This window comes from Hippichthys cyanospilos, chromosome 7 (assembly GCF_059441005.1).
Source record: "Hippichthys cyanospilos isolate Australia breed blue-spotted pipefish chromosome 7, RoL_Hcya_1.0, whole genome shotgun sequence".
Classification (NCBI taxonomy): Eukaryota; Metazoa; Chordata; class Actinopteri; order Syngnathiformes; family Syngnathidae; genus Hippichthys; species Hippichthys cyanospilos.
Window position 1 is genome coordinate 1,761,036 of NC_142375.1, and position 24,198 is coordinate 1,785,233.

Here is a 24,198-nt window from a genome sequence, read left to right on the forward strand (position 1 = left end):
TCATTCAATATATTCAAGTATCAATCAATATATTCGGGGTTTCATTCAATATATTCAAGCTTCAATCAATCTATTCAGGGTTTCACTCAATATATTATATATATATATTCTTCTCCAGCTTTGTTTCTATACCAATCATCTTCTTCTCTCTTTAACATCACTAGCAATCTTGGGACCCATGGCTAACCCTTTCAAGTTTGAACTAAGCAGTAAAATGCCCTATAAATGCAGTTTTGTAACCTCTCGCAATAGAACATAGCTTTACCGTTCCGCCATTTTCAACCAAGTGAGGCCGACCAATAGCAGACCAGCATCTCCGTGAGGAGATGCTGACCAATAGCAGACTAGCATTATCGTGACGCGTTCCCCTCTTACGCGAAAACCTTTTGTCTTACGACACATCCAACATGCCGGTCAGTGTGTCCGCACTCATAATTTTTTTCGCTTTGATGCATCAACAAAAACAACTTTTCTCGCATGTCACGGAAATGCCGATATGCTATTGGTCGGTTAAGGCAGTCACGGAGATATCGATATGCTGTTGGCCGGCGTCATGTCAATCACAGACATGCCGATATGCTATTGCCCGAACTCTCTCACCATGCCTGATGGCGCGAGCTCGCCCAGTTCAGATCCTTGCCCGTGTATTGTGAAGACTTTGCAAACTTTTATCCGTTAGCCATGGCTCGTAAAATTGCAAGCGGCGATAAAGGAAGAAGTAAGAGGATGATGACGAAACGAAGCAGGAGATAATGAAAAAAATACGAAGGGGGCGCACGCATAGTTCAACTTGCTAGTGAGTATGGCCGTAACCGCTCGACAATCGGTACAATCCTCAAGAACAAGGAAGCCATTATTGCAAGAAAGTCTTCTAAGGGCATGACTTTCCTTGCCAGGGGACGGACCTCGGTCAACAACGAAATGGAGAGGCCTCTTCTATTATGGATTAAAGAGAAGGAAATTGCCGGTGATAAGTTTTTGTTTAAACACACAGGGGCCGGTGAAGACAGGTGTGTCTTATCCATTGTCCCTGTGAAAGTAAAAACAGTTAAAGGAAATCATGTTGTTCCAACGTATGCTTTCTTAGATCCTGGCAATTCAGCCACATTCTGTTCTGAACATTTAATGCAGCAGCTGAATATCCCAGACAGAAGCATTAGCTTCTTGTTGAGTACCATGGGGCAAAGGGCTGTCATCCCAGCATACTCCTTAACCTAGTTGGAGGTAGCCGGTTTGGAGAGCAATGACTGGTAAAAATCTGGTAAAAGATGTGAATCTTTTACCAGAAGTTCTAACATAAAATAAAATGCCTGTCACTACTGAAAGCCTGGTCACAGCTGAAAAACTAGCTAAATGACCATATTTGTCCAATGTTCATATCCCACGCATAAAGTCAGATGTGGACCTGTTGATTGGGACCAATGCCCCCAATATATTGGAATCTTGGGAGGTTATTAACAACCACAAGGATGGCCCATATGCAGTCAGGACAGTACTAGGATGGGTAGTCAACGGCCCTCTGAAGGGAAGCAGTATTGTTGATGAACAAGAAATGCCTTCTGCGACGGTGAACAGAATTTCTGTGTCCAGACTGGAAGAAATGCTGGCTAATCAGTACAATGATGACTTAAATGAAGTTGCGGTGAGGGAAAGTGAAATGGACAGAGAAGACTTAAGGTTTCTGGAAATTGTGGAGAGTTCAGTGGTGCTTCAGCAAGGGAGGTATTGTCTGAAGTTGCCTTTCAAGAACATGGAAATCTGTCTGCCTAACAACCTAACAAGACAAAGGATTCAGCGCCTGAAAAAAAAGTTTCTCAATAACGACAGCTTGGGACAGGAGTATTCAGCATACATGAATAAGCTCTTAAGTAGTAACTATGCAGAATCAGTTCTGGAGCGACAGTGAAGGGGAAAGTGTGGTGTATCCTACATCATGGTGTCCACCACCCCAGGAAAGTAAACCTCAGTGTGGTGTTTGATTGTGCAGCCACCATTAAGGGAGTATCTCTCAACACTGAACTTCTGCAAGGCCCTAACCTTACAAGCTTACTGTTTGGAGTTCTAACTAGTTTCCGAGAGGAACCAGTAGCATTCATGGGCGACATTCAAGCCATGTTCCACCAGGTGAAGGTGGATGAGGTGGACAGGGATTTTCTGCGCTTTCTTTGGTGGCCTGGGGATGTTACGAAGGACCTTGTGGAATACAGGTTGACTGTGCACCTGTTCGGTGCTAGATCATCTCCGGGTTGTGCAAGTTATGCCCTAAGGAAAACTGCTGAAGATAACCACTCTGAGTTCTCAGGTGACGTCATGCAGTCGGTTAAGGACAATTTTTACGTTGATGACTGTCTAACGAGCTCAGTCACATAGGAAGAAGCTATTCGGATGATAACAGATCATATTGCATTGTGTCACAAAGGGGGCTTCATTTTGGAGGAGTGGATCAGCAACAACCGAGGTGTTTTACAGTCCATTTTAGCAGATCAAAGGGCCAAAGACTTAAAAGAGTTGGACTTGGACCGGGACAAACTTCCAATGGAAAGGGCCCTTGGACTATTATGGTGTGCTGAAACTGACTCTTTTAGATTCAAGTTGGAGTTAAAACAACAGTCTCCTACCAGGCGAGGCATGCTGTCCATTGCCAGCTCAATATATGATCCTTTAGGTTTCCTGGCACCAGTCATTTTACGTGTGAAAATAATGCAGCAGGAATTATGTAGAAGTTGCAGGTGGGATGATGACCTACCGCAGGACATCCTACACCAGTGGAACTCATGGTTGGAGGAGTTGGGACAGCTGGCTGCCTTTCATGTAAGATGATGGATCAAGCCCATTTGAAGGGCCAGACATGCCGAATTGCATCATTTTGCTGATGCTAGTGAATGTGGCTATGGAACCGTGTCATACATCCAAATGTTAAATCATGAAAACCATGTCCAGGTTAGCTTTCTACTCGGCAAATCCAGAGTGACACCACTGAAGGCCGTAACTATTCCTCGACTGGAGTTAACGGCTGCTGTCCTTGCTGTCAGTGCGGATTCACTATTGAAGGCGGAGCTAAAGTTACATTTGAAGGAGTCCATATTTTGGACCGACAGCACTTCAGTGTTGAAATACCTGAATAATCAAGACAAGCGTTTCCACACATTTGTGGCCAATAGAATCTTGACCATCGGAGAAACATCCAAGCCTTCACAATGGAGACAAGTTGGTTCTAAAGACAATCCTGCTAATGACGTGTTGACTTGAATTAGGGTCTCTGACTTCCTGAATTGCAGCAGGTGGCATAAAGGTCCTGCATTTCTTTGGCAGCCAGAGGAGTATTGGCCCAAACCTATGTTGGACGTCTCAGTTGGATCCATGTGATCGAGAGATCCGAAAGGAGGCAATGGTAAATACCATAAAGATAGAAGGAATTCTTATGCTGCCTGCACACCGAACGCGAACGAGGCGAAACAGAGGACGGCTTTGTATTGTAGTCAGTGGAGTTTGCGCGTCGGGCGACGCGATGGACGCGAATGGAGCGACGTGAATCTCCGTGCGACGTCACGTGAAGCGAAATTTCGCCTGTCACGTGAAGTTAAAATTTTTTTTTACTTTTTTCGCGTTTTGCGTCACGACAGCCCATCAACTTCGGGAACATTCAACCTCTCACGCAGGGAGCAGGAATGAATCATGGCAGCCGCTTTGTCGTCACCGGGAGCTATCCAACACGGCTAGTTGAACTTTCAATACAAAACGGAGCCAAGCAAGAGCACTCACCTGGCTTGTAGAGTACCGGAAGGGAGAACTTGGGACAACTGGTATGTGCAGCGTTTGCTTCCTTTTTTAAGAGCTGTTGAAACGTAGTTACTGTGCTAAGCTCAGTATTTAGCACAGTATCGGCCACTTGATTTTTTTGGGGGGGGCAGACGAGTATTGCCGCAAAGAGAGGGACACGCAGTCTAAAAAAAAGAATTTAGTTGCTTTAGGAGAAAATATTGGCTCTGCTACATCCCAGAAAAGTTCTCAGCAATGCTCTTCTTTCAGGATCTACCGTAAAGTGCACAGCAAGTTCGCTCCACTCCCCTCTCCTCTCCTCTTTTCTCCTTGCGTGACAAAAAAAATTGGACAAAAAGTACAACAGCATCAGAAAGCCCCGTGAATGAGCGTAGCGACGCGAACTTTCGTGTTCGGTGTACACGCAGCATTAGTCCTACATGCCAACTTATGGCCTATTTCTCAGAATGGAAAAGACTCCAGAAAGTAGTCACCTGGTTTCTCAGGCTGAAGGCCATGTTATTCGAAAGGAGTTGATCGAGAAAACAGGCTGTAGTTTAAAGGCTCACGCTAACATTAACAGAGGTACTTTGATGCTGGATGATCTGCAGAAGGCAGAGGTTGCCATTATTCACTACTGTCAGAAACAGAGACTCAATGAAGAGATTGCTTCTTTAACATCTGGAAAGCAAGCGGTAAACCGACAAAATCCCATATATAGACTGGATCCGTGAAGATGGCCTCTTAAGAGTCGGTGAACGGTTGAGTAGAGGATCAATGGTAGAGGAAGCTAAACATCCACTTATTCTCTCAAATGACCAGCATGTTTCTCTGCTCATTCTCAAGCATGTGCATCAGAATTTGGGACATGGAGGAAGGACTCACACACTGTCCAAAGTGAGGAAGAGATTTTGGATCACCAAGGCCCATGCAGCTGTAAGGAAAATCATTGTTGAATGCAGTTTTTGCAATCGTTATAGTGGCAGAGCAGTGGAGCAAAAGATGGCGGATCTTCCAGCAGACAGAATCCGTCCTGACCCACCACCATTCACCAACACAAGAGTAGATTACTTTGGACCATTTGAAGTGAGGAAAGGAAGATCAACCTGTAAGCAGTACGGAGTCATATTTACTTGTATGGCCCCAGCAGGGCCATCCATCTGGACGTTGCGGTTTCATTGGACACTGACACATGCATTAAAGCTTTAAGGTGGTTTATCAGCAGAAAAGGACAAGTGGCCCACCTACGGTCCGACAATGGTACAAACTTTGTTGGAGCAAAAAGAGAACTGAAGAATTCTCTGGCAGCTTTGATTCACGACAACATTCATGGAGTTCTGTCACAGGCCAGCATACATTGGAGCTTTAATCCACCAGCAGGATCACATCATGGTGGCTTATGGGAACGGATGATCCGTTTGGTGAGAAGAGTTCTCAGTTCTGTCCTAGGGCAGCAAAGGTTGGATGATGATGGACTGCATGCATACAGTGCTCTGTGAAGTGGAGGCCATTTTGAATGACCATCCATTAACCAAACTGTCAGATGACCACAATGACCTGAAGCCACTCACACCAAACAATCTTCTTTTAAAAGGCAAACCAGTTTACCACTTGGGGTGTTCGACCCAAAAGACCAATATGTCAGAAGATGATGGCGGCAAATACAGTGTCTCTCTGATCTATTTTGGAAAAGACGGATCAGAGAATATTTGCCTTTGCTCCAAGAGAGGCAGAAGTGGACTCAAAAGAAAAGGAGTTTGTCAATTGGAGATATTGTAGTCATCATGGACTCATCAGCTCTTCGTGGATCTTGGCCACTTGGCAGAGTTTTAGAAATCTTTCAAGACAAACGGTCTGGTGCGTTCTGTGAAATTGCAGACTAAAGGTAGCACTGTGGAAAGGCCAGTGACCAAATTGTGCTTGTTTGTTGTTTGAATTGTAAGGCCCACCTGAACAATTAGGGGCCGGTGTGTAAGGGCCAAATATAACCTGTTTCCATGGGGTGGCGCTATAGCCTATATAAGTGCCAGGTTATGGGGAGGGAGGATTGGACTGGAAGGGCAAATGGTTTTGACGGCAGGTATGTTTTACTTTTAAACATGCGGGGGAAATTGTTTTATTTGCACAATATTAAAATTTGGTTTATGTTTTGAACACGCAGATTCTTCAATGTCACTGCCGCTGAAATAAATTCTTGGACACAACAGTCAAGTGTCAAATTGTTTGATACACAACACCAGTCGGGGAGGAAAGGCACATCAACCGGGTCCATCCAGAGCTCTGTAGAGGACGGAGGCTCTCACAATATACATATACCATATACTCAACCATTTTGAAGCTGTTTGCAGCGAGAGACTGTACAATTTGTTTAACATATTAGAAGAAACTGGTGGAAGAAGGTTTGGGTGGGGTCGAATTTTGCAGCTATGCCAAGGGCTTCTGGGCCATAATTAAGATCTCTAACTGGAGGATGATGCCAGACCCCTGCCATAAGAGACGATAAAGAGGAGTGGTTGGACTGCTAAGCGGGCAAAATAAATGACTAAGCAAATATGTTCCAATTTGACATGTGATAGTGTTGAATAAAAAGCAAGGTGTGAAATGGAGGACTGCAGAACGACCGGTGTGACTATTCACTGATTGGAGCCATTCCGTTCTCCTTGCGCAAATAAAACTGTTTTGGTGTCTTTGCTTCTTCATTGAGTGGTGTTTTTCTACAAATGTCTAGTGGATGAACCTGACATGATGTGATGTGGAATGCTGAGATTTTTCATCCCCTCTTTATGAAATTTTGCCAGTTGCCGTCCCTGCAATGCGTCACTACAATTCTGGTCTACTATTTGTCGGCGTCTCCTCACGGAGATGGTGGTCTGTTATTGGTCGGCCTCACTTCTTTCAAAATGGCGGAACGGTAAAGCTTTGTTCGGTTGTGAGTGGTTACAAAACCATATTTAGTGCATTTTACTGCTTAATTTAAAGTTAAATATACTATACTATAATATTTTGGTCCCAATTTTAATATGTATGTACAATTTGGATGTTTTTACCTGGGGTTCTAAACGCATTAGCTATTTAAAATAGATTTGGATTGCCCACCATTCGGCCAATTTGCCTTACGAACACACACACACGTGTGTGTATATATATATATATATATATATATACACACACACAGTGGTACCTCGGTACTCGACCATAATCCGTTCTGAGGTGGTGGTCGAGCACCGATTTGTTCGAACACCGAAACCATTTTTCCCATATGAAATAATGGAAAGTATGTGTGCACAAGTAAATGTGCTCAAGCAGTACATGATAAAGATAAAGATAAAGATAAAGATAAAGATAAAGATAAATAAAGCATTATAAACCATTTTGTATAATTTACTTACGTTTTGGAGAGTGGTTGATGGCATACAGGAATGGATGTGGAGAGGACGGGAGGGAGTTACTCCTTCCATGATGACGCTAGCTAACTGCGACGCGAGGTACACCGCGTTCATATTTTGCTATAATTTCCTTCTTCGGTTCAATAGTGGTCCTCATTGTTTTCCTCTTTGCCTTCCCCTTATCACTGTCTTTCTTTGGACCCATTATTAAGGGCTAGAGCAACACGAAAAAGTTTAAATCCGGGAAGAAATACTCGAACAAACGTCTTACTCCGCTGGCGGTCTGAGTTGAACTGGCGCTTACCCGCTGGCCGAGAAGGGCCGAGGAGCGCGTTCGGGTCGGCTCGGCTCGGCTCGGCTCGGGTCGGCTAGTCGAGAACCGAAAATCTGTTCGAGGTCCGATGCATTACCTACTTGAATTTTTTGGTCGAGCACCGATTTGATCAATTGTTTGATTTGGGGGGTGGCTTGGTTCTAAAAACGCAATACTCCTTTGTCAAGCAAACATGTTTCAGTGCTTTAAGTGGCTACATGGAAATATCATGTGCCTCGTTACATCAAACTGAGAAATGAGGAAAAATAGAGGCCCCTAAAAATTGGCCTTCTTATCAAGGAATTCATTCGGGCCCGGGAAAAGGTCACTTTAATTTTGGTCTTTTTGTCAGGGTGGGCTGCATTCAGCGCTGGCACCAGGGGGTTTGTGGATGCAACACACAATGCACACACTTGAACCTACAAGACACACACATGCACACAGGAGAAAATTGAGGAAGTGAGTGTGACGATGCCTGGAATGCGCCCGTTTTACACTAAGACAAGGACGACAGGCAGGAACAAAATGTGCATTTGAATGGGAACAATTTGTTTTGTCTCTGACTTTTAATGGCACATTTGGAACTTTTACTGACCTAGCAACCAGCATACCTAATAGCTAGGTCATACGGCTAATTCATTAGCAGACTCACAAAACAAACACAAATTTTCTGGACTATAAGGTGCACTGTTGTATAAGCTGCAGCAGCAAAATTTGAGCAAAAAATGATTTTTGTCACGGATAAGGCGCACTAGACTATAAGCCGCAGGCAATACCATCAGATCTTTACACAAAAAGATGGTGTATGAAATTTATAATTTTTTTTAAGTGATTTAATTTCTCTGTAATTGTCTGCCAACAGCATGTCCTCTCTTTAACAGCCTGAAAATGTGTGCATGTTTCGTCCCAACATATTTATAGAAAATGGATGGATGGATATCTGTTAATATCTATTAAATAGCAGTTCAAAATCAATACTTTAATAGCATCTTTTTGGTCTCCCTTTGTTTGATAGCCTATTTTAGTGAACATAACACATTTTACATTATTCATTATTCAATCATAAATACATAAATAAAATTACATATACTGTGTACTTTATATAAAAATTACCTAAAGTTTTATACATTCTCTTATTAAATTTAGACATATATATAATTTTTATTAACATATTGTTTTAACTCTTTTTGAGCACAGCCATTGATTCACATCTTTTCAGTTCTATTTGATAGTTGTTCCATAAATTGACACCCCGAACAGATACACACATTTGCTTGCTGGTGGTTAGCCAAAAAAAAAAAAAAAAAAAAAAAAAAAACCACGGATAAGCCGCACTGGAATACAAGCCGTAGGCAGGGCTCAAAACATGATGAAAAAGTTGCGCCTTATAGTCCAAAAAATACAGTACGCACTTCCTGACTTTGACAAAAGAAAAAAAAAAATCCTACTTGCCAAGTCGCTAAACGATCCAGCGAACTATTCAGTTTCTAACTAAAAGCTAACTAAGAAGTGGTCAACCAAATACTCACTGACTCACTCAGTTGCTAGCCGAACTCACCAATCAAAGCAGAACTAACTAGCTAACTAACTAACTAACTAACTAACTAACTAACAATGCTTTAGTAACAAACAAGCTCACCCTCCAAGGTGGCGCTAGAAGCCAAGAACACACCATGTCACATCATAATTCAAAATCCTTAAATGTTGTTTCAACAATTTCAACACAACCAAAAACCAAAGCTTTTAAAACTATACATAAATGTTACCTTGTTGGATCTTCTTGTATTGAAAATGGTCCTTTGAGATTGATGAAGTTTCTCTGCTGTTTGTTGTAGCTAAGAGTCACCTGATCAAAACATCAACATCAACATATTAGTGCTGCCCGGTACCGACTGACCCTAAAAACAATATCAGGTTAAAAAAAAAAAAAAAAAAACACACACGCACACAAATTTCACTAGCGGATAACCATTTTCAATATTTGGCTTATTTTTCACAATTTTTTCTGGACTTTCACTTATATACCACTTTTTTTTTTTCCTTGGGTACTCAAAGTGCTTTAACTTATCATTTACCGACTGATGACGCAGCATAAGGAGCAACTGGGGGTTCAGTGTCTTGCTGGTCAAGGCATCGAAACTACAGCCTCTCAGCTGCGAGACGACCACTCTACCACCCGGCCATGCTGCCCTCAAACCCTAAATGCAGATCCATGTGTGTAAAGGAAGATTCGTGCATCCAAAGAAGAGATTCTCGCACATGTCACGCGAGAGTCGTAGTCATACGAGTGGTAAAACACGGAAACAAATTTGACAGCGCAAATACAAATCTGAAAACACGTACATGTCTATTTAAAAACACGGATATGCCTTTTTGACAGCGATCTTACTCCATACAGGACTCGCAATACTAAAAATGTATGGGCCCCTGCAGGAATGTTTGGAGGGTTAGGGTTAGGGTTACAAAAGGGTCACAAAAAGTGTGCAGTAAAAATGACAAACTAAGTCCCAGGTTTGAACTGCATTTTACAAAATGTGAGCAAAACCCAACAACAGATATTAACAAATGCCAAGGTAAATATACAATATGTATATGGCCCACAACTAGATTACAAGGAAAAATGTTTTTCCTCCTGAAGGTAGACCTTTTCAGAACCACTCCACCAGGAGTGTCAAACTCGTTTAAGCTTGCAGGCTGAATGAAGGAACATGCTTTCCCTAGTATGTCGGACCAATAAAATCATGGTATACATTTATTTAACTTTGAAACAAAAACTTCCATTTTATTATTCGTTTTTAATACTGTCCAAAATAAAACAAGTACAACATCACTATTAATCATAAAATATTAACATTACTTTTAATTATAAAACATTTCAAGGTTTTTATTGATGTAAAATTCGGCTATTTTTTTGTACTTCACAGATTTATCTCGTGGGTCGTTTAAAACCCATTTGCGGGCTAGGACATGCACCGTATTTTTGACACCACTGATTCAGTTGCTGTATCTGTCAACTAACACAAGCTAGGGCTGCACAATTAATCGAGTTTTAATCGCGATCACAATTATGGCTGCCATTATTACACTGATCCACTGCGATATTAACATTTAAAAAGCTGTCTACCTTACGTACAGTACATGTCGAATCAAGCACTTTGTCATCCTACCACCAAGAGGCAATGTTTCCCACATGTTTGCATGACTAAAGCTTATGTGCATGGTTCTAAAGTAGGCTTAGGCTTCATTTTCTTTCAAAAAAATCTAATATTAATTAGCCGTGTGTGTATCGTTTACGGGGAGTTAATGCAGTAGCAATGAATTACTATAGTAATGCGAATTCCCCAAACAGCTCATACAGCAAATGACTGTTTGTCTTGACACAATAAATAACGTTAGCTAACTTAAAATGAACTTAAGACAGACTTATGTTGCCTAGCTAGCTAAGACTTCATTTACCCCCATCATTCCTCGCTGCTGCGGGCGAATAACTTTGTGATATCCATATGGGAATCACACTTAAAGTCATCAGAATAATAAACTTACCAACTTCTTCTAGTGATTCCCATCTTCTGCCGTTGCCCCCCCCCCCCCCCCCCAACTGAAGCTAAAGGTGTATAAATGACCATATGATTAGCCATGTGCGCAATTTTTATGTCGACTGAATACAGTAGCAATGAGTTACTATATTAAGTAGTATGAGGCATGCGCGCTCTGAAGTGAATGTTTTTATTGGTTAAATTTGGTAAAGGAAGTCAGAAAATGCTTCAAAATAAAACACATAGGTTATCAAGTAAAAGTTGAAATGAACAGCATAGGGAATTTTATTTTGAAGATACTCCCCAAAGCATGGTCGTGACAACAATATAGTTGCTTGATCATCATTAGCTTACGCCGTGAAGCACATAGTGTGAGCAGCATTTATTTAACAAAGCAGTGTTCTTTTTTTTCTTAGTTAACGCGGGATCAAAACAAACATGGCGGATGAAGTTGTCAAAAATGTTTGTAAGACGTCAAGTTTTGTTGAGTAAAAGAGATGATGATTAACTTTGATGTAAAAAAATAATTAGAATAATTTGAAAGTATGTGTCCCCCGTTGAAAAATATGCGTCTGGGACGCAGGCAAAATGGAGCACTGTGAAAGTATTCAGTACTTTACAATAAAGCAATGAACTCAGCCAGTTTAACATTAAATGCCAGGGACTTTTTTACTTATTTACTTATTTTTCTCCCAGATATATAAGCATCGATTAAGTATTTAAAGTAGTATCTTAAGTAGTGATTTAAGTATCTGGAAATTAATGTACCTGAGTGTTTGTTGATTGTCTGGATTTTAAAATGTAATAATTTTGAAATGTCTGAAAATGCTATTTGTGACTACAATGGTTTGCTAATGAGGCTTTTTTTTCCCCGTCACTATTGATATGTGTGTTACCTGTTGGTGCACGTGCGTCAAGTGCGCCAGGCTCTCCAGGTGCGAGTGAAATAGCGGCGAGCGGGTGAGGCCCACGCCCAAAAACGCCCCCACAATGTAGCCCACGGTGCAATCGTCTGGCAGACCGATGCGCTCAGCCGTCGACAAGAAGGCACCCTCGCTAAAATGGGATAGTTATGGTGAGAATCGTAACCCCCACGGTGAGAAAAAGTGGTACCTGGCCCAGGGTCGCATCTTGATGGCGAGGCCACGACTCAGGCAGAATCCAGCGCCCCCTGTGGCGAACCAGAAAACTACCTTCCTCTGCACACCACACACACAAACGCACATGTTAGCGTCTTTTGAAATGCTATGCTAACATGTCATAGCATTGTCCAAAATGTCCATAAAGAAAAACAATCCTCTATTCACAAAGTGTGTGCTAACTCCGCTGAATGTCCCTACAGCAACCCCCACCAAAAAAAGTTCTTCCATGCTACCTATGCTAATTGCTATTATGTTACGAATGAGCTACCTGCTAGCAAGCCTTAAGTAAGATGTGTTGTGGCGGTTGGCAAAGAAATACCGTGCATTCGACGGAAGAGGGCGATGTTGTATTGAAACATAACCTAATTTTGTTCTGTTCGATTTCTATATTTTGAATTTCGGTTGAAATGGCTACATATTATTTCTAAGTCCACCGGAGCGATAGTGTTAATTGTGTGAAGGTGAAACCTTCACACATATGTTATTCCTTGACTTTATTATTATGTTATGTTATGTTATTGACTTTATTATTATTGTGTGAAGGTAAAACCGGTTTCCGCCTTTCCTGTGTCCCCCGTGCCTCATGGGTAGTGTTGCCGTATTCCCACTACATGTTCGTGGGTTCAATCCCAAGTTGCGTCCTTTCGCACATTCAGTGTTTTTTTTTCCAGTTAATTTCGTATTTTCTTTTGGTTTCAACTCCTTCCTAGTTCATCCAATTCATGCCGTTCAAACTTCATATCATTACACAAATTCATGTGGAGTGCTTTTGTATTTTTCAAGGTTCAACTATTCATCGTTTTCCTACAATTCACGTTTTTTTTTATACTATTCATATTTAAAGTATTTAGCCTTTTCAAACTGTTCTTACTTTCATTTCATCTTACTTTTCATCCACAGTTCAACTTTTTTCAGTTTAACTTTTTATTATTCGTAGTTCTTCACAGATTCACGTTCAAACATACTTCATTCTCTTTATTTAAAGCTTTCACAGTGTGGGATGACGTGGCTCAGTGGTAGAGTTGTCGTCTTCAACATATCTGTACCCTGGTTCGGGCAAATCGCGCTTCACATTTACAGTTGTTTTTTCTCTTCTGCTTTTACTTCGGATCATCCACACTTTTTTAATGATTCAAACATTCGGTTTTCTTTTTTCAGTTTTCAACTTTTTGTTATTCATATTTTTTTCACACATTCACATCATTCCACAGTTCAACTTTTTTCAATTTTTCAACTTTGTATGATTCATATTTCTTCACATTAACATTATACCACAGTTCAACTTTCAGCTACAATTCAAGTTTTTCTACTGTAAAAATGGCCTAATGTTAAGTGAATGGCGTGATTCAAAAACATGCAGGATACAAGCCCTCGAGGACTGGAGTTTGACACCTATAATTTAGTTACACAAAGTACTCCATTTCCCATGATGCCATCGGGCGGCCATCTTAGACCACTGAAGACTCCAACTCCTATCCACCCTCATGGGCGGCCATCTTGGATATTTTATTACACGTCTCATTACCTCTCACTACTGCTTCCACCTAAGTACAGCATCTGGCTTGGTTAACTTGATTCATACGTTCAGTTTTTTTCAGTTTTTCAACTCTGTATTATTCATATTTAAAGCAGTAAAAAAAACTGAAAAAATTTGATTAGGGATCATTTTTAAACTCCTGATAATGAGCTAATCATTTGAATGAGGTGGATTGAATGAGGTGGATTGTGGATTGATGTGAATCAGTGAAGAAATGTGAATAATACAAAGTTGAAAAACTTTGTATTTTCTCTTCTGCTTTTACTTTGGATCATCCACACTTTTTTATGATTCAAACATTCGGTTTTTTTTCAGTTTCTCAGTTTTTCAACTTTTTAGAATTCATAATTTTTCACAGATTCACATCATTCTACAGTTCAACTTTTTTCAGTTTTTCATTCATCTTCAAATTCCACAGTTCAACTCTTTTCAGTTTTTCATTTTGTATTCATATTTCTTCACAGATACACACCATTAAATCGTTCCACATCATTTAACTTTTCAACTCCCAACCCTTCAACGGTTTCACCTTCACACGCAATTTCTTCAGAAATTGCACATTTTCTAGTTATTGTGTGAAGGTGAAACCTTCACACTTATGTTTTTCTCCACCTTTATTATTGTGTGAAGGTGAAACCTTCACACTTATGTTTTTCTCCACCTTTGTTATTATTATTATTTTTTTTTTTATTCCCACCGTTGTTTAGGTTCGTTTCAACTCTTTCCCAGTTCATCCAATTCATGCCGTTCAAACTTCATATCATTCCACATATTAATGTTTAGTGCAGGTCTATTTTTCAAGTTTCAACTTTTCATCGTTTTCCTACAATTTAAGTTTTTGTACCGTAAAAATGGCCTAATGTTAAGTGAATGGGCTGGTCTTCGTACTTTATTTTTAAACTTTAACGGTTTCGGCATTTCCTATGTCCTCGTGGCTCATGGGATTTGTGTACCGCATTCGCACTTCATGTCCGTGGGTTCAATCCCAGGATGCGTCTTTTCGCACATTCAGTGTTTTTTTTTTTCAGTTAATTCCGTATTTTCTTTTGCTTTCAACTCCTTCCCAGTTAATCCAATTCATGCCGTTCATGCCGTGCTTTTGTATTTTTCAAGGTTCAACTATTCATCGTTTTCCTACAATTCACGTTTTTTATACTGTTCATATTTAAAGAATTCAGCCTTTTCAAACTGTTCTTACTTTCATTTCATCTTACTTTTCATTCGACAGTTGAACTTTTCTCAGTTTTTTTAACTTTGTATTATTCGTAATACTTCACAGATTCACGTTCAAACATACTTCATTCCCTTTATTTAAAGCTTTCACAGTGTGGTCTGACACCGCCCCCCAGTGGCCCAGTGTTAGAGTTGTCATCTTCAACATGTCCGTGTCCCTGTTGGGGCAAATCGCGTTTCACGTTTACAGTTGTTTTTTCTCTTCTGCTTTTAGTTCGGATCATCCACACTTTTTTTTATAATTCAAACATTCGTTTTTTTTTAGTTTCCAACTTTGTGTTATTCATATTTTTTCACACATTCACATCATTCCACAGTTCAACTTTTTTCAATTTTTCAACTTTGTATTATTCATATTTCTTCACATTACCATTATACCACAGTTAAACTTTCAGCTAAAATTCAAGTTTTTCTACCGTAAAAAATGGCCTAATGTTAAGTGAATGGTGTGATTCAAAAACATGCAGGATACAAGCCCTCGAGGAGTGGAGTTTGACACCTATAGTTTAGTTACACAAAGTACACCATTTCCCATGATGCCATCGGGCGGCCATCTTAGACCACTGAAGACTCCAACTCCCATCTGCTCTCATAGGCGGCCGTCTTGGATATTTTCTTAGACGTCTCATTACCTCTCACTTCTGCTTCCACCTAGTACAGCTTCTGGCTTGGTGAACTCAGCTTGATTCATACGTTCAGTTTTTTTCAGTTTTTCAACTTTGTATTATTCATATTTCAAGCAGTAAAAAAACTGAAAAAGTTTGATTAGGGATCATTTTTAAACTCCTGATAATGAGCTAATCATTTGAATGAGGTGGATTGAATGAGGTGGATTGTGGATCGATGTGAAACAGTGAAGAAATGTGAATAATACAAAGTTGAAAAACTTTGTATTTTCTCTTCTGCTTTTACTTCGGATCATCCACACTTTTTTATGATTCAAACATTCGTTTTTTTTCAGTTTCTCAGTTTTTCAACTTTGTAGGATTCATAATTTTTCACAGATTCACATCATTCTACAGTTCAACTTTTTTCAGTTTTTCATGCATCTTCAAATTCCACAGTTCAACTTTTTTTCAGTTTTTCAACTTTGTATTCATATTTCTTCACAGATTCACACCATTCAATCGTTCCACATAATTCCACTTTTCAACTCCCAAACCTTCAACGGTTTCACCTTCACACGCAATTTCTTCAGAAATTGCACATTTTCTAGTTATTATTATTCCGCCCTGTTTTTCGGCACGTTTCAACTCATTCCCAGTTTATTTAATTCACCCCGTTCCACTTTCATGTTATTCCACCTAATCGGGAATGAGGGGTTTCCATTTTTCACATTCCAAATATTCAGTTTTCCCAGAATTCCCGGTTTTCCACCCCAAAAAGTTCCATTGACTTACATTGGGTCATTTTTCGTTTCATTATTACAGCTTTCCCTTTTAATATTTTCAATATTTAACTCATACATCTCGTCTTAGGGATCCTTCCCATCATTCCAGTAATTAATACATTTTAATATTTTCCCATAATTCCATATTTTTCCATCTTTAAATATTCATAATTCATTTCCAATGGGAGGGCTTCCCATTCATTCCCAATGGGAGATTAAACATTTCACATTTTGAGCTTTCCTATTTCATATTCATAACATTTAACTCATACATTTCGCCTTATGGCTCATTCCCACTATTGTAACAGTTAATAATTTTCATTATTTTCCCATAATTCCATATTTTTCATGAATAACAATTCAAAATTCATTCACAGTGGCGGATTTAATATTTTTTAATTGAAGCTTCTCCACTTCACACTCACATTAATCAGTTAATTCCCCAATTACAATACGACTCATATTCACACCTTCCAGTAATTCATAACTATTTTCATATTTTTACCCATAATTCCTCATTCCCATTTTCCTCACCAAAACTTTGTAACCTTCTATCTTGGCCATTCCAGCTCCGATTCCCACCGTTCCAACTTTAATGGATTCCCCCAATTCCCACCATTCCATTTGTGTATCCCCTTTCCTCCTCCCATGATGAAAAAATTACCCACAATTCCACCTTTTCAGTTTTTCCCTTCTATCTTTGCCATTCTTCATCCAATTCCGACCGTTCCAACTTTAATCCATTTCCCCAATGCCCGCCATTCCATTCATGTATCCATTTTCCTCTTCCCAGAATTCACAATTTTCCCACAATTCCACACACTGTACCTTTAAAGAACCAATTCATTTTCAATGAGGTCAATCATTGTGTGAGCGTTTGGCCTTCGTGGACTACTGTTCAGGTAGACAAAGTACTCCATTTCCCATGGGGTCGTCAAGCGGCCATCTTGGACACTTGCCCACATACACTGAGACTCCATTTCCCATCAACCCTCAGGGGCGGCCATCTTGGACATCTGATCAGACATCTCATGAGCGCTCAGCCCAACTTCCACCAAGGATGGTGGCCATCTTGGTTTAATCAGAACAATAAAAAAAACACTCTCCTAATGTTGAACATCCAAACTATTAAAAATAATCCCTCAAAATTCAGAATTTGAACTTTAAGTGTACTTTTTTCTCACTTTTTGAAATTTTGTGATATTTTACAAAATAAGAAAATTTATTTTTTTCATTTTAATGACTACAGGTGTTTGTCTGATTCAGGCCGATTCAGCGTTTAACCTTTCATCTTGACCCTGCCTATGACCTCAGGGTGTCATTTACCCACAATGCATCTGTTTTGCATAAGTAATAGCCCCCTAAAACTCGCGAAAAATCAGATTTTTGATGTTTCCTCTTGTGTTATCTCCATTTGCGTCCGACCTATACTTAGCGTTCCAAATTTAGGTGTTTTCCATTATGGGTTAGATTGCCAAGAACAGCCTCGCACCAAAAATGTCAAGTTTTTCCCATTTTTTACCCATAATTCCTCAGTTAATTGTTCTTGCCAAAACATTGTAACCTTCTGTCTTTGCCATTCTTCATCTGATTCCACCGTTCCAACTTTAATCGATTCCATTCATCCCCGCCAATTCATTGGTGTATTCATTTACCTCTTACCAGGATTCAAAGTTTTAACACAATTCCACACACTGTACCTTTAATGAACCAATTCATTTTCAATGAGGTCATTCATTGTATGGGCGTTTGGCCTTCGTGGACTACTGTTTAGGTAGACAAAGTACTCCGTTTCCCATGGGGTGGTCAAGCGGCCATCTTGGACACTTGCCCACATACACTGAGACTCTATTTCCCATCAACCCTCAGGGGCGGCCATCTTGGATGTCTGATCAGACATCTCATTCAGTTTTTCCCTTCTGTCTATGCCAGTCTTCATCTGATTCCGACCGTTCCAATTTTAATCGATTCCCCCAATGCCCACTATTCCATTTTTACCCACTAATCAAAAATTACCCACAATTCCACTTTTTCAGTTTTTCCCTTATATCTTTGCCATCCTTCATCCGATTCCTACCGTTCCAACTTTAATCGATTCCCCTAAGTCCCGCCATTCCATGATGGTATCCACTTTCTTCTTCCCAGAATTAAAAATTTACCCACAATTCCATTTTTTCAGTTTTTCCCTTGTATCTTTGCCATTCCTGCTCCAATTACCACCGTTCCAACTTTAATCGATTCCCCCAATGCCCGCCAATGCATTTTAACCCACAATTAAAAAATTACCCACAATTCCACTTTTTCAGTTTTTTCCTCATATCTTTGCCAATCCTCATCCGATTCCTACCGTTCCAACTTTAATCGATTCACCCAAGTCCCGCCATTCCATGGTGGTATCCAATTTGTTCTTCCCAGAATTAAAAATTTACCCACAATTCCTTTTTTTCACTTCTTCACTTATATCTTTGCCATTCTTCATCCGATTTCGACCGTTCCTACTTTAATCAATTCCCCCAATGCCCGCCCATCCATTTTCACCCACAATTCAACAATTACCCACAATTCCACTTTTTTACTTTTTCCCTTATATCTTTGCCATTCTTCATCCGATTCCTACCTTTCCAACTTTAATCAATTGCCCTAATGCCCGCCCATCCATTTTTTTCCCAAAATCAGTTCCAATTTTAATTGATTCCTCCGATGCCCGCCATTCCATTTTTACCCACAATTCAAAATTTACCCACAATTCCACTTTTTCAGTTTTTCTTTCGATTCCCCCAAGACCCGGCATTCCATGGGAGTATCCATTTTTATCTTCCCAGAATTCAAAATTTTCCCACGATTCCACTTTTTCAGTTTTTCCCTTATATCCTTGCCATTCTTCATCCGATTCCGACTGTTCTAACTTTAATTGATTCCCCCAATTCTCGCCATTCCACATCATTTAACAACTCTCCCTTCAGGTGTTTCACCTTCACACGCAATTTCTTCAGGAATTGCACATATTCTAGTTTATGGATGCTTTTCAATCAGCTAGCAGAGTTTATTTAGGGTTGCGAAAGGGGCTTCCGGGAAAATCATTAACGCTGCTGTCATCAAGTCAGATGCGACGGCACGCGCATATTCATTGAAGACGTAAAGTGTTTCCAGCTTTGTCTATCTTTAGCAGCCCAAAGTGGTATGTATGAGTTTGGTTTATGTTTAAATACATATTATGTTGTCCGTAGCTGACATTTCTTTTGTATGTGTCAGTTCTACAGTGTGAACTGTTGCAAACAAGTGCACTCAGTAAAACATCAGTACGAAGAACCTTGGTGTCTCACCCCTTTTTCTGGACAAAGCCGGCATATGTGTCATTGATATGATAAGCGCCAACGTACTTACAAAATAACGATATCTATGCTAAATAGTCACAAAAGTGCTAATGCTAATTCCTGAAATCAGAGATATGTTCACAGGTGAAGTGGTTGTAAATATGTTCCCTTCTTATATGTCGTAAATGCACTCGCTCCTAATATACCACAAATATGGTATGCTAGTGTGAAAGTGTTAAGATTTGCTAGCACTGTACCGTTTTAGTATTGGGGAGTGTCTCGATGGCCCCTAGGGGGTGCTCCAGACTGGGCCGCCCAATGTAGACATCCTTCGCATGGCTGTATTGAGACAATAGCCTCAAGAGGGCGCCCATGTTCAGGTAGTTGTCGTCATCCATGTGACAAAACCATCTACAACCACACAGGTTAGCAATTAACATGAGCAACATTAACGTAATTATGTTTACAAGTTATGTCATGCTACATTAACAGTTAGCTTAGTTCTAATGATGCTGTTGAAATATTGCTGGATAATGATGATTTATTAAAATATGTTATAATATTTACGACACATCATCTGTTAGCACAATAGCGAAGTGTGCTCATGCACTAGCCGTTAGCGCTTTCACGACACGAACATACTTTCTGTGGGAGCAGAGGAAGGCGTTGTACTCTGCGGACATTTTGCAGGAGAGCGCTTGCCGGCTGTGAGCTGCCGAGCAGTTGGTGTTGATAAGGTGAACACCTTTTGATCAGAATAACAAAACAACATCTTCATAATTAGTCATTTGGGGAAAAAAAAAGATGTTTCAGGACAATGAGTATACAGTACATTGGAATCTTCTATTACGCTGCTGCTAACTGCCGAGTGGCAATTGCTAGATAGTAATGGCATTACTAACATACTCAAAAATTTAGTTTTCGTACTTATGTTACCTTGAATTTGGAAGTTTTATTCTTATCTTCCCATTTTAGTCTCAACAATATTAGCGTTAATGTTACCTTCCAATGTGGCTTCAATGTTAGTTTTCAGTGTTTCCACCAGTGTTGGATTTGGAAATTAGGCCCTTACATCACTGCTAATATTTGAGCTACCTATGCTAGTTTCTGACATTCATATTTATTAGCTTCTAGTGTTCCCTCTGAATATTAGTATTCAATGTTGGTATACTTGTGACTTAAGTGAGGTTAAGTGTTTTGGAAAATGCCTGTATGTTAGCTTCCAAGATGATCTCTAGCATTAGCTTATAGTGTTAGTTTACGAAATAAGTTGTTAGTTTTGTAACGTTGTCTTAAGCATTCGATTCCACAGTTGGCTGCCCGTCTAACAACGAAAACTAGAACTAATGGAGACAGGTTTTAGCTTCTCAAATAAGCCGAAACATTAGCTTGCAGTGTTGCTGCGCTCTGTGCTCATATTAGCGGCAGCCGGAAGTCTGATTAGAGTGAAAGCTATAGATAGACAAACATAATAACAATGAGAGTTTACACTTGAAATACCATTTTATTATTAAAGAAATCTAGGTAAGAGATTTCCAACAGTCTGGTGAACGTCTTTGCTCCTCTCCCATGGGTCTATCCAACAGCGTGTTTGTTTCATGAGTGACACAGGCACGTCCTTCTCTGCATAACAAGCAGGGATTGGGGCGGGAGTTGATTACAACTCCTGCCCCTCATTGGTGTATATAAGTTTGAACGGGGGACACATAATTTCAAATCAATGTGCGTTCTGGACGCATCATTTTTTGACATCAAAATTAATCATCATCCAATGTACTGTTTAATTCAACAAAACTTGACGTCTTACGAACATTTGAAAACTTCACCCACCAAGTTTGTTTAGATCTCGCGGGAAAAAGAACATAAATTGAGAAAATAAGAACATAACTTTGTTCAGTAAATACTGCTCACATCATGAGATTGATGGCATAAACTAATGACGATCAAGTAGATGACAACTAGATTGTTGTCACGCCTAAGCTTCCGGCAGTAACTTCAAAATAAAATCGTCCCAATGCTGTGCATTTCACACTTTACTTGATAGCCCATATTTTATTTTGAAGGATTTTCTGACTTCCTTTACAAGCAGCTGTGTCACTAGACACATTTCACTGGGCCCCGTGCTACTACTGTTACGGTAGCTGGGGCTAGTTTATTACCATGGTGACAAGTGCAATTGACGGGGCATGGCAAGTGGAGGAGTGTGTGGGAAGGGGACCCAAAATGGCTGGAAGGCTGGGAGGTTGTGGCTCAAAAAAATTAAGGTTTAATAACAAAGTGAGAAAAAGAATAACTGAAGCAAATCCATACAAAGTATAACCAAAACTGAAATGAACTTACGGAAATCAGTAAGGGGTAGAGGTAAGATCGGGCCTAAAAAATCCAGCCCGACCCGATCCAGGCCCACGGTATTAAAGCCCGACCCGGCCCGAGGCCGACCAATTAACTTGATTTGCAGGCCCAAGTCCGAAATTTCATATTTTATTTGTGAGGACTTGGGAGGAGGAGGAGGTGATTTATGAGACCAAATTAAAGCCTTTTGTAACAAACTCTAAGTTTAACAAGACTGTATAAACATTTACATCTTTTATGTGTCTGCAGAGGTTACATTAACCAATAATTTTCCATCATTGATGGATTTTTTTAAGAGTTGACGGGGAAAATTTTAATCCCGTCCGTCATTGGTGCGCACTTGCTTAATTACATGGAGAAATACTGCAGCCCACTAGGCTTTAAATAGAATAATGCAAATCAAATAAAAGGGAGAAGATATACAGTATTAAGATTATTAAGAGGGCGGCGTTCACGTGTGCAGAGCACGCTCTGGCTCTGCTGCTCGTATAGTAGTTAGATAACAATTAACTTACAACGCCTTCTCTGTTTTAACCAAATTATTAATTTTATAACAAGTATTCCTGTTGTGAGATGGCTTACTCTCATATGGATGTTCCTATAAGCCACCGTAGTGAGCGTCTGGGCTACGGAACGACGTCAGAGAGAGAGTCGTGCGCAGCGGTGTTTATGTTAGCTTTTGCTACTGCCGTACCGTTCCGAGAACCAGCAATAAAGCCGATGAGGTGAAACCCAGGTCTGGTTAATTCACGCGACAATACCTTAGTTTAGTATCCACATTCCACACATCGTTTTAGGATACATTTTTATAAACAAATATTTATTGCAAAAAAAGTCAGCGAGATAGAAGCCCAGCCCGACCTGACCCAAATGTAATGAATGACATTTTGGGCCCGACCTGGCCCGAAATTCAGGTCGGGTCGGGCTTGGGCTTAAAATCTTAAGGGGGGGGGGGGGGGGGGCTGATTGGGCGACACGGAGGGCAGGTAAACAGGCAGGTGGACAAGATTAGGCTAACAAGACACAGACAGGAATGCAGCCGCAAGGGAAACTAACATGCACCTAAGAAAATGAACAAAACCCCACACGACCCAAAAAACAACAAAACCGAACCAAACATGACAGCAATATACATTACACTGTCATGTCTAAAACACTTATTGCTCAAGATTTTAAAAAATAAAAATAATAACAAACTTGTTGAAAACGAACAAAAATAGTTGTGATTTGTTTGGCAACATAATGCAATAAAATAACCATAGATGCATCGTTCTCCCGCATTGGTGCTGGAATGACGCTTGTAGTTGTTACCTAAGGGTGTAGCTGAAAGCTCAGCTGGTCGTGTTGTATAGCTTCGGGTGACTGCAAACCCGCCGCCATGATTCATGCCTGCCCCATGTGAGGCGTTGAAAGTTCCCGAAGCTGATTGGCTGTCCCGATGCGGCGGGCGACGAAAGTTAAAATGTTTTAACTTCTCACGTAATTACACGCTCTGTCGCGCGAATTACAAATACATTATACAGTTAAAAAATACAATTACAATACAAAACTGTCCGCTTTTATGCATCGATCGCATTTAGTGTAAACGCAGCAGTAGAGTTTTATTGTCATATGTATAGTTTTACCACACAATGAAATTCTTATTCTCTTTCACTGTTTCACTTGCGCCTTAAAGTGCGGAAAATACTGTATTCTTATTTACTGTCCTGCTTACATGTGTACAGTGTTTGTGGAAAAAAAAAGTGCCACAGGCCACAAAAAACTGCCATCTGACTTTCACTTCCTGTCTGCTGCTGGCTATGGAAACACAAAATCAGCAATAGTCTGCTTCCTCGTGCTCATAACTGGTGTGTTTGTGTGTGAGTGTGTGTAAACTTACCCATCTGCTTCCTCAGCGACGTGTCCTCCCTGTCAGTGAACACGTAAGTCTGCATAAAAAAAAAGTCAAAAACCTCAGTCCACTCTATTTATTTATATCTGCCTTTCTGTATTTGTATGTTTGTGTCTTTGGTGGGTGTGTTGAGTGTGTGTTCATATTTGTGATTCTCAATTATTTTATCTAATATGTCTCTACTAAAAAAATAAACTATTAAAAAACAAAAATGATATTTGTGGTTTTATATATATATATATATATATATATATATATATATATATATATATATTACAGTCGGCCCCCGGTTTACGAACACCCTCTTTTACGAACATTTCGACTTACGAGCGTGGACCGCAGAAT

General features: G+C 40.0%; 2 protein-coding genes across 4 annotated transcripts in view; one reads left to right on the plus strand and one right to left on the minus strand.

Annotated features, from left to right (window-relative positions):
* LOC148420611 (protein tweety homolog 3-like) overlaps nucleotides 1–24,198 on the plus strand; it is a 97,612-nt gene that overhangs the window by 57,562 nt on the left and 15,852 nt on the right. The gene's annotated exons all lie outside the window — the stretch shown is intronic.
* Nucleotides 1–24,198, minus strand: part of LOC148420613 (beta-1,3-N-acetylglucosaminyltransferase lunatic fringe-like) — a 40,969-nt gene that overhangs the window by 3,949 nt on the left and 12,822 nt on the right. For all 3 annotated transcript variants that reach the window (XM_088419237.1, XM_088419236.1, XM_088419235.1), the window contains 7 exons: nucleotides 23,842–23,890; nucleotides 20,253–20,355; nucleotides 19,868–20,021; nucleotides 12,108–12,193; nucleotides 11,891–12,050; nucleotides 9,225–9,304; nucleotides 7,149–7,877 (listed from right to left, as the gene is read on the minus strand). In XM_088419237.1, the coding sequence (XP_088275363.1) occupies nucleotides 7,823–7,877; nucleotides 9,225–9,304; nucleotides 11,891–12,050; nucleotides 12,108–12,193; nucleotides 19,868–20,021; nucleotides 20,253–20,355; nucleotides 23,842–23,890 (687 nt within the window). In that variant the 3' untranslated portion in view covers nucleotides 7,149–7,822. The remainder of the gene's footprint in view (nucleotides 1–7,148; nucleotides 7,878–9,224; nucleotides 9,305–11,890; nucleotides 12,051–12,107; nucleotides 12,194–19,867; nucleotides 20,022–20,252; nucleotides 20,356–23,841; nucleotides 23,891–24,198) is intronic.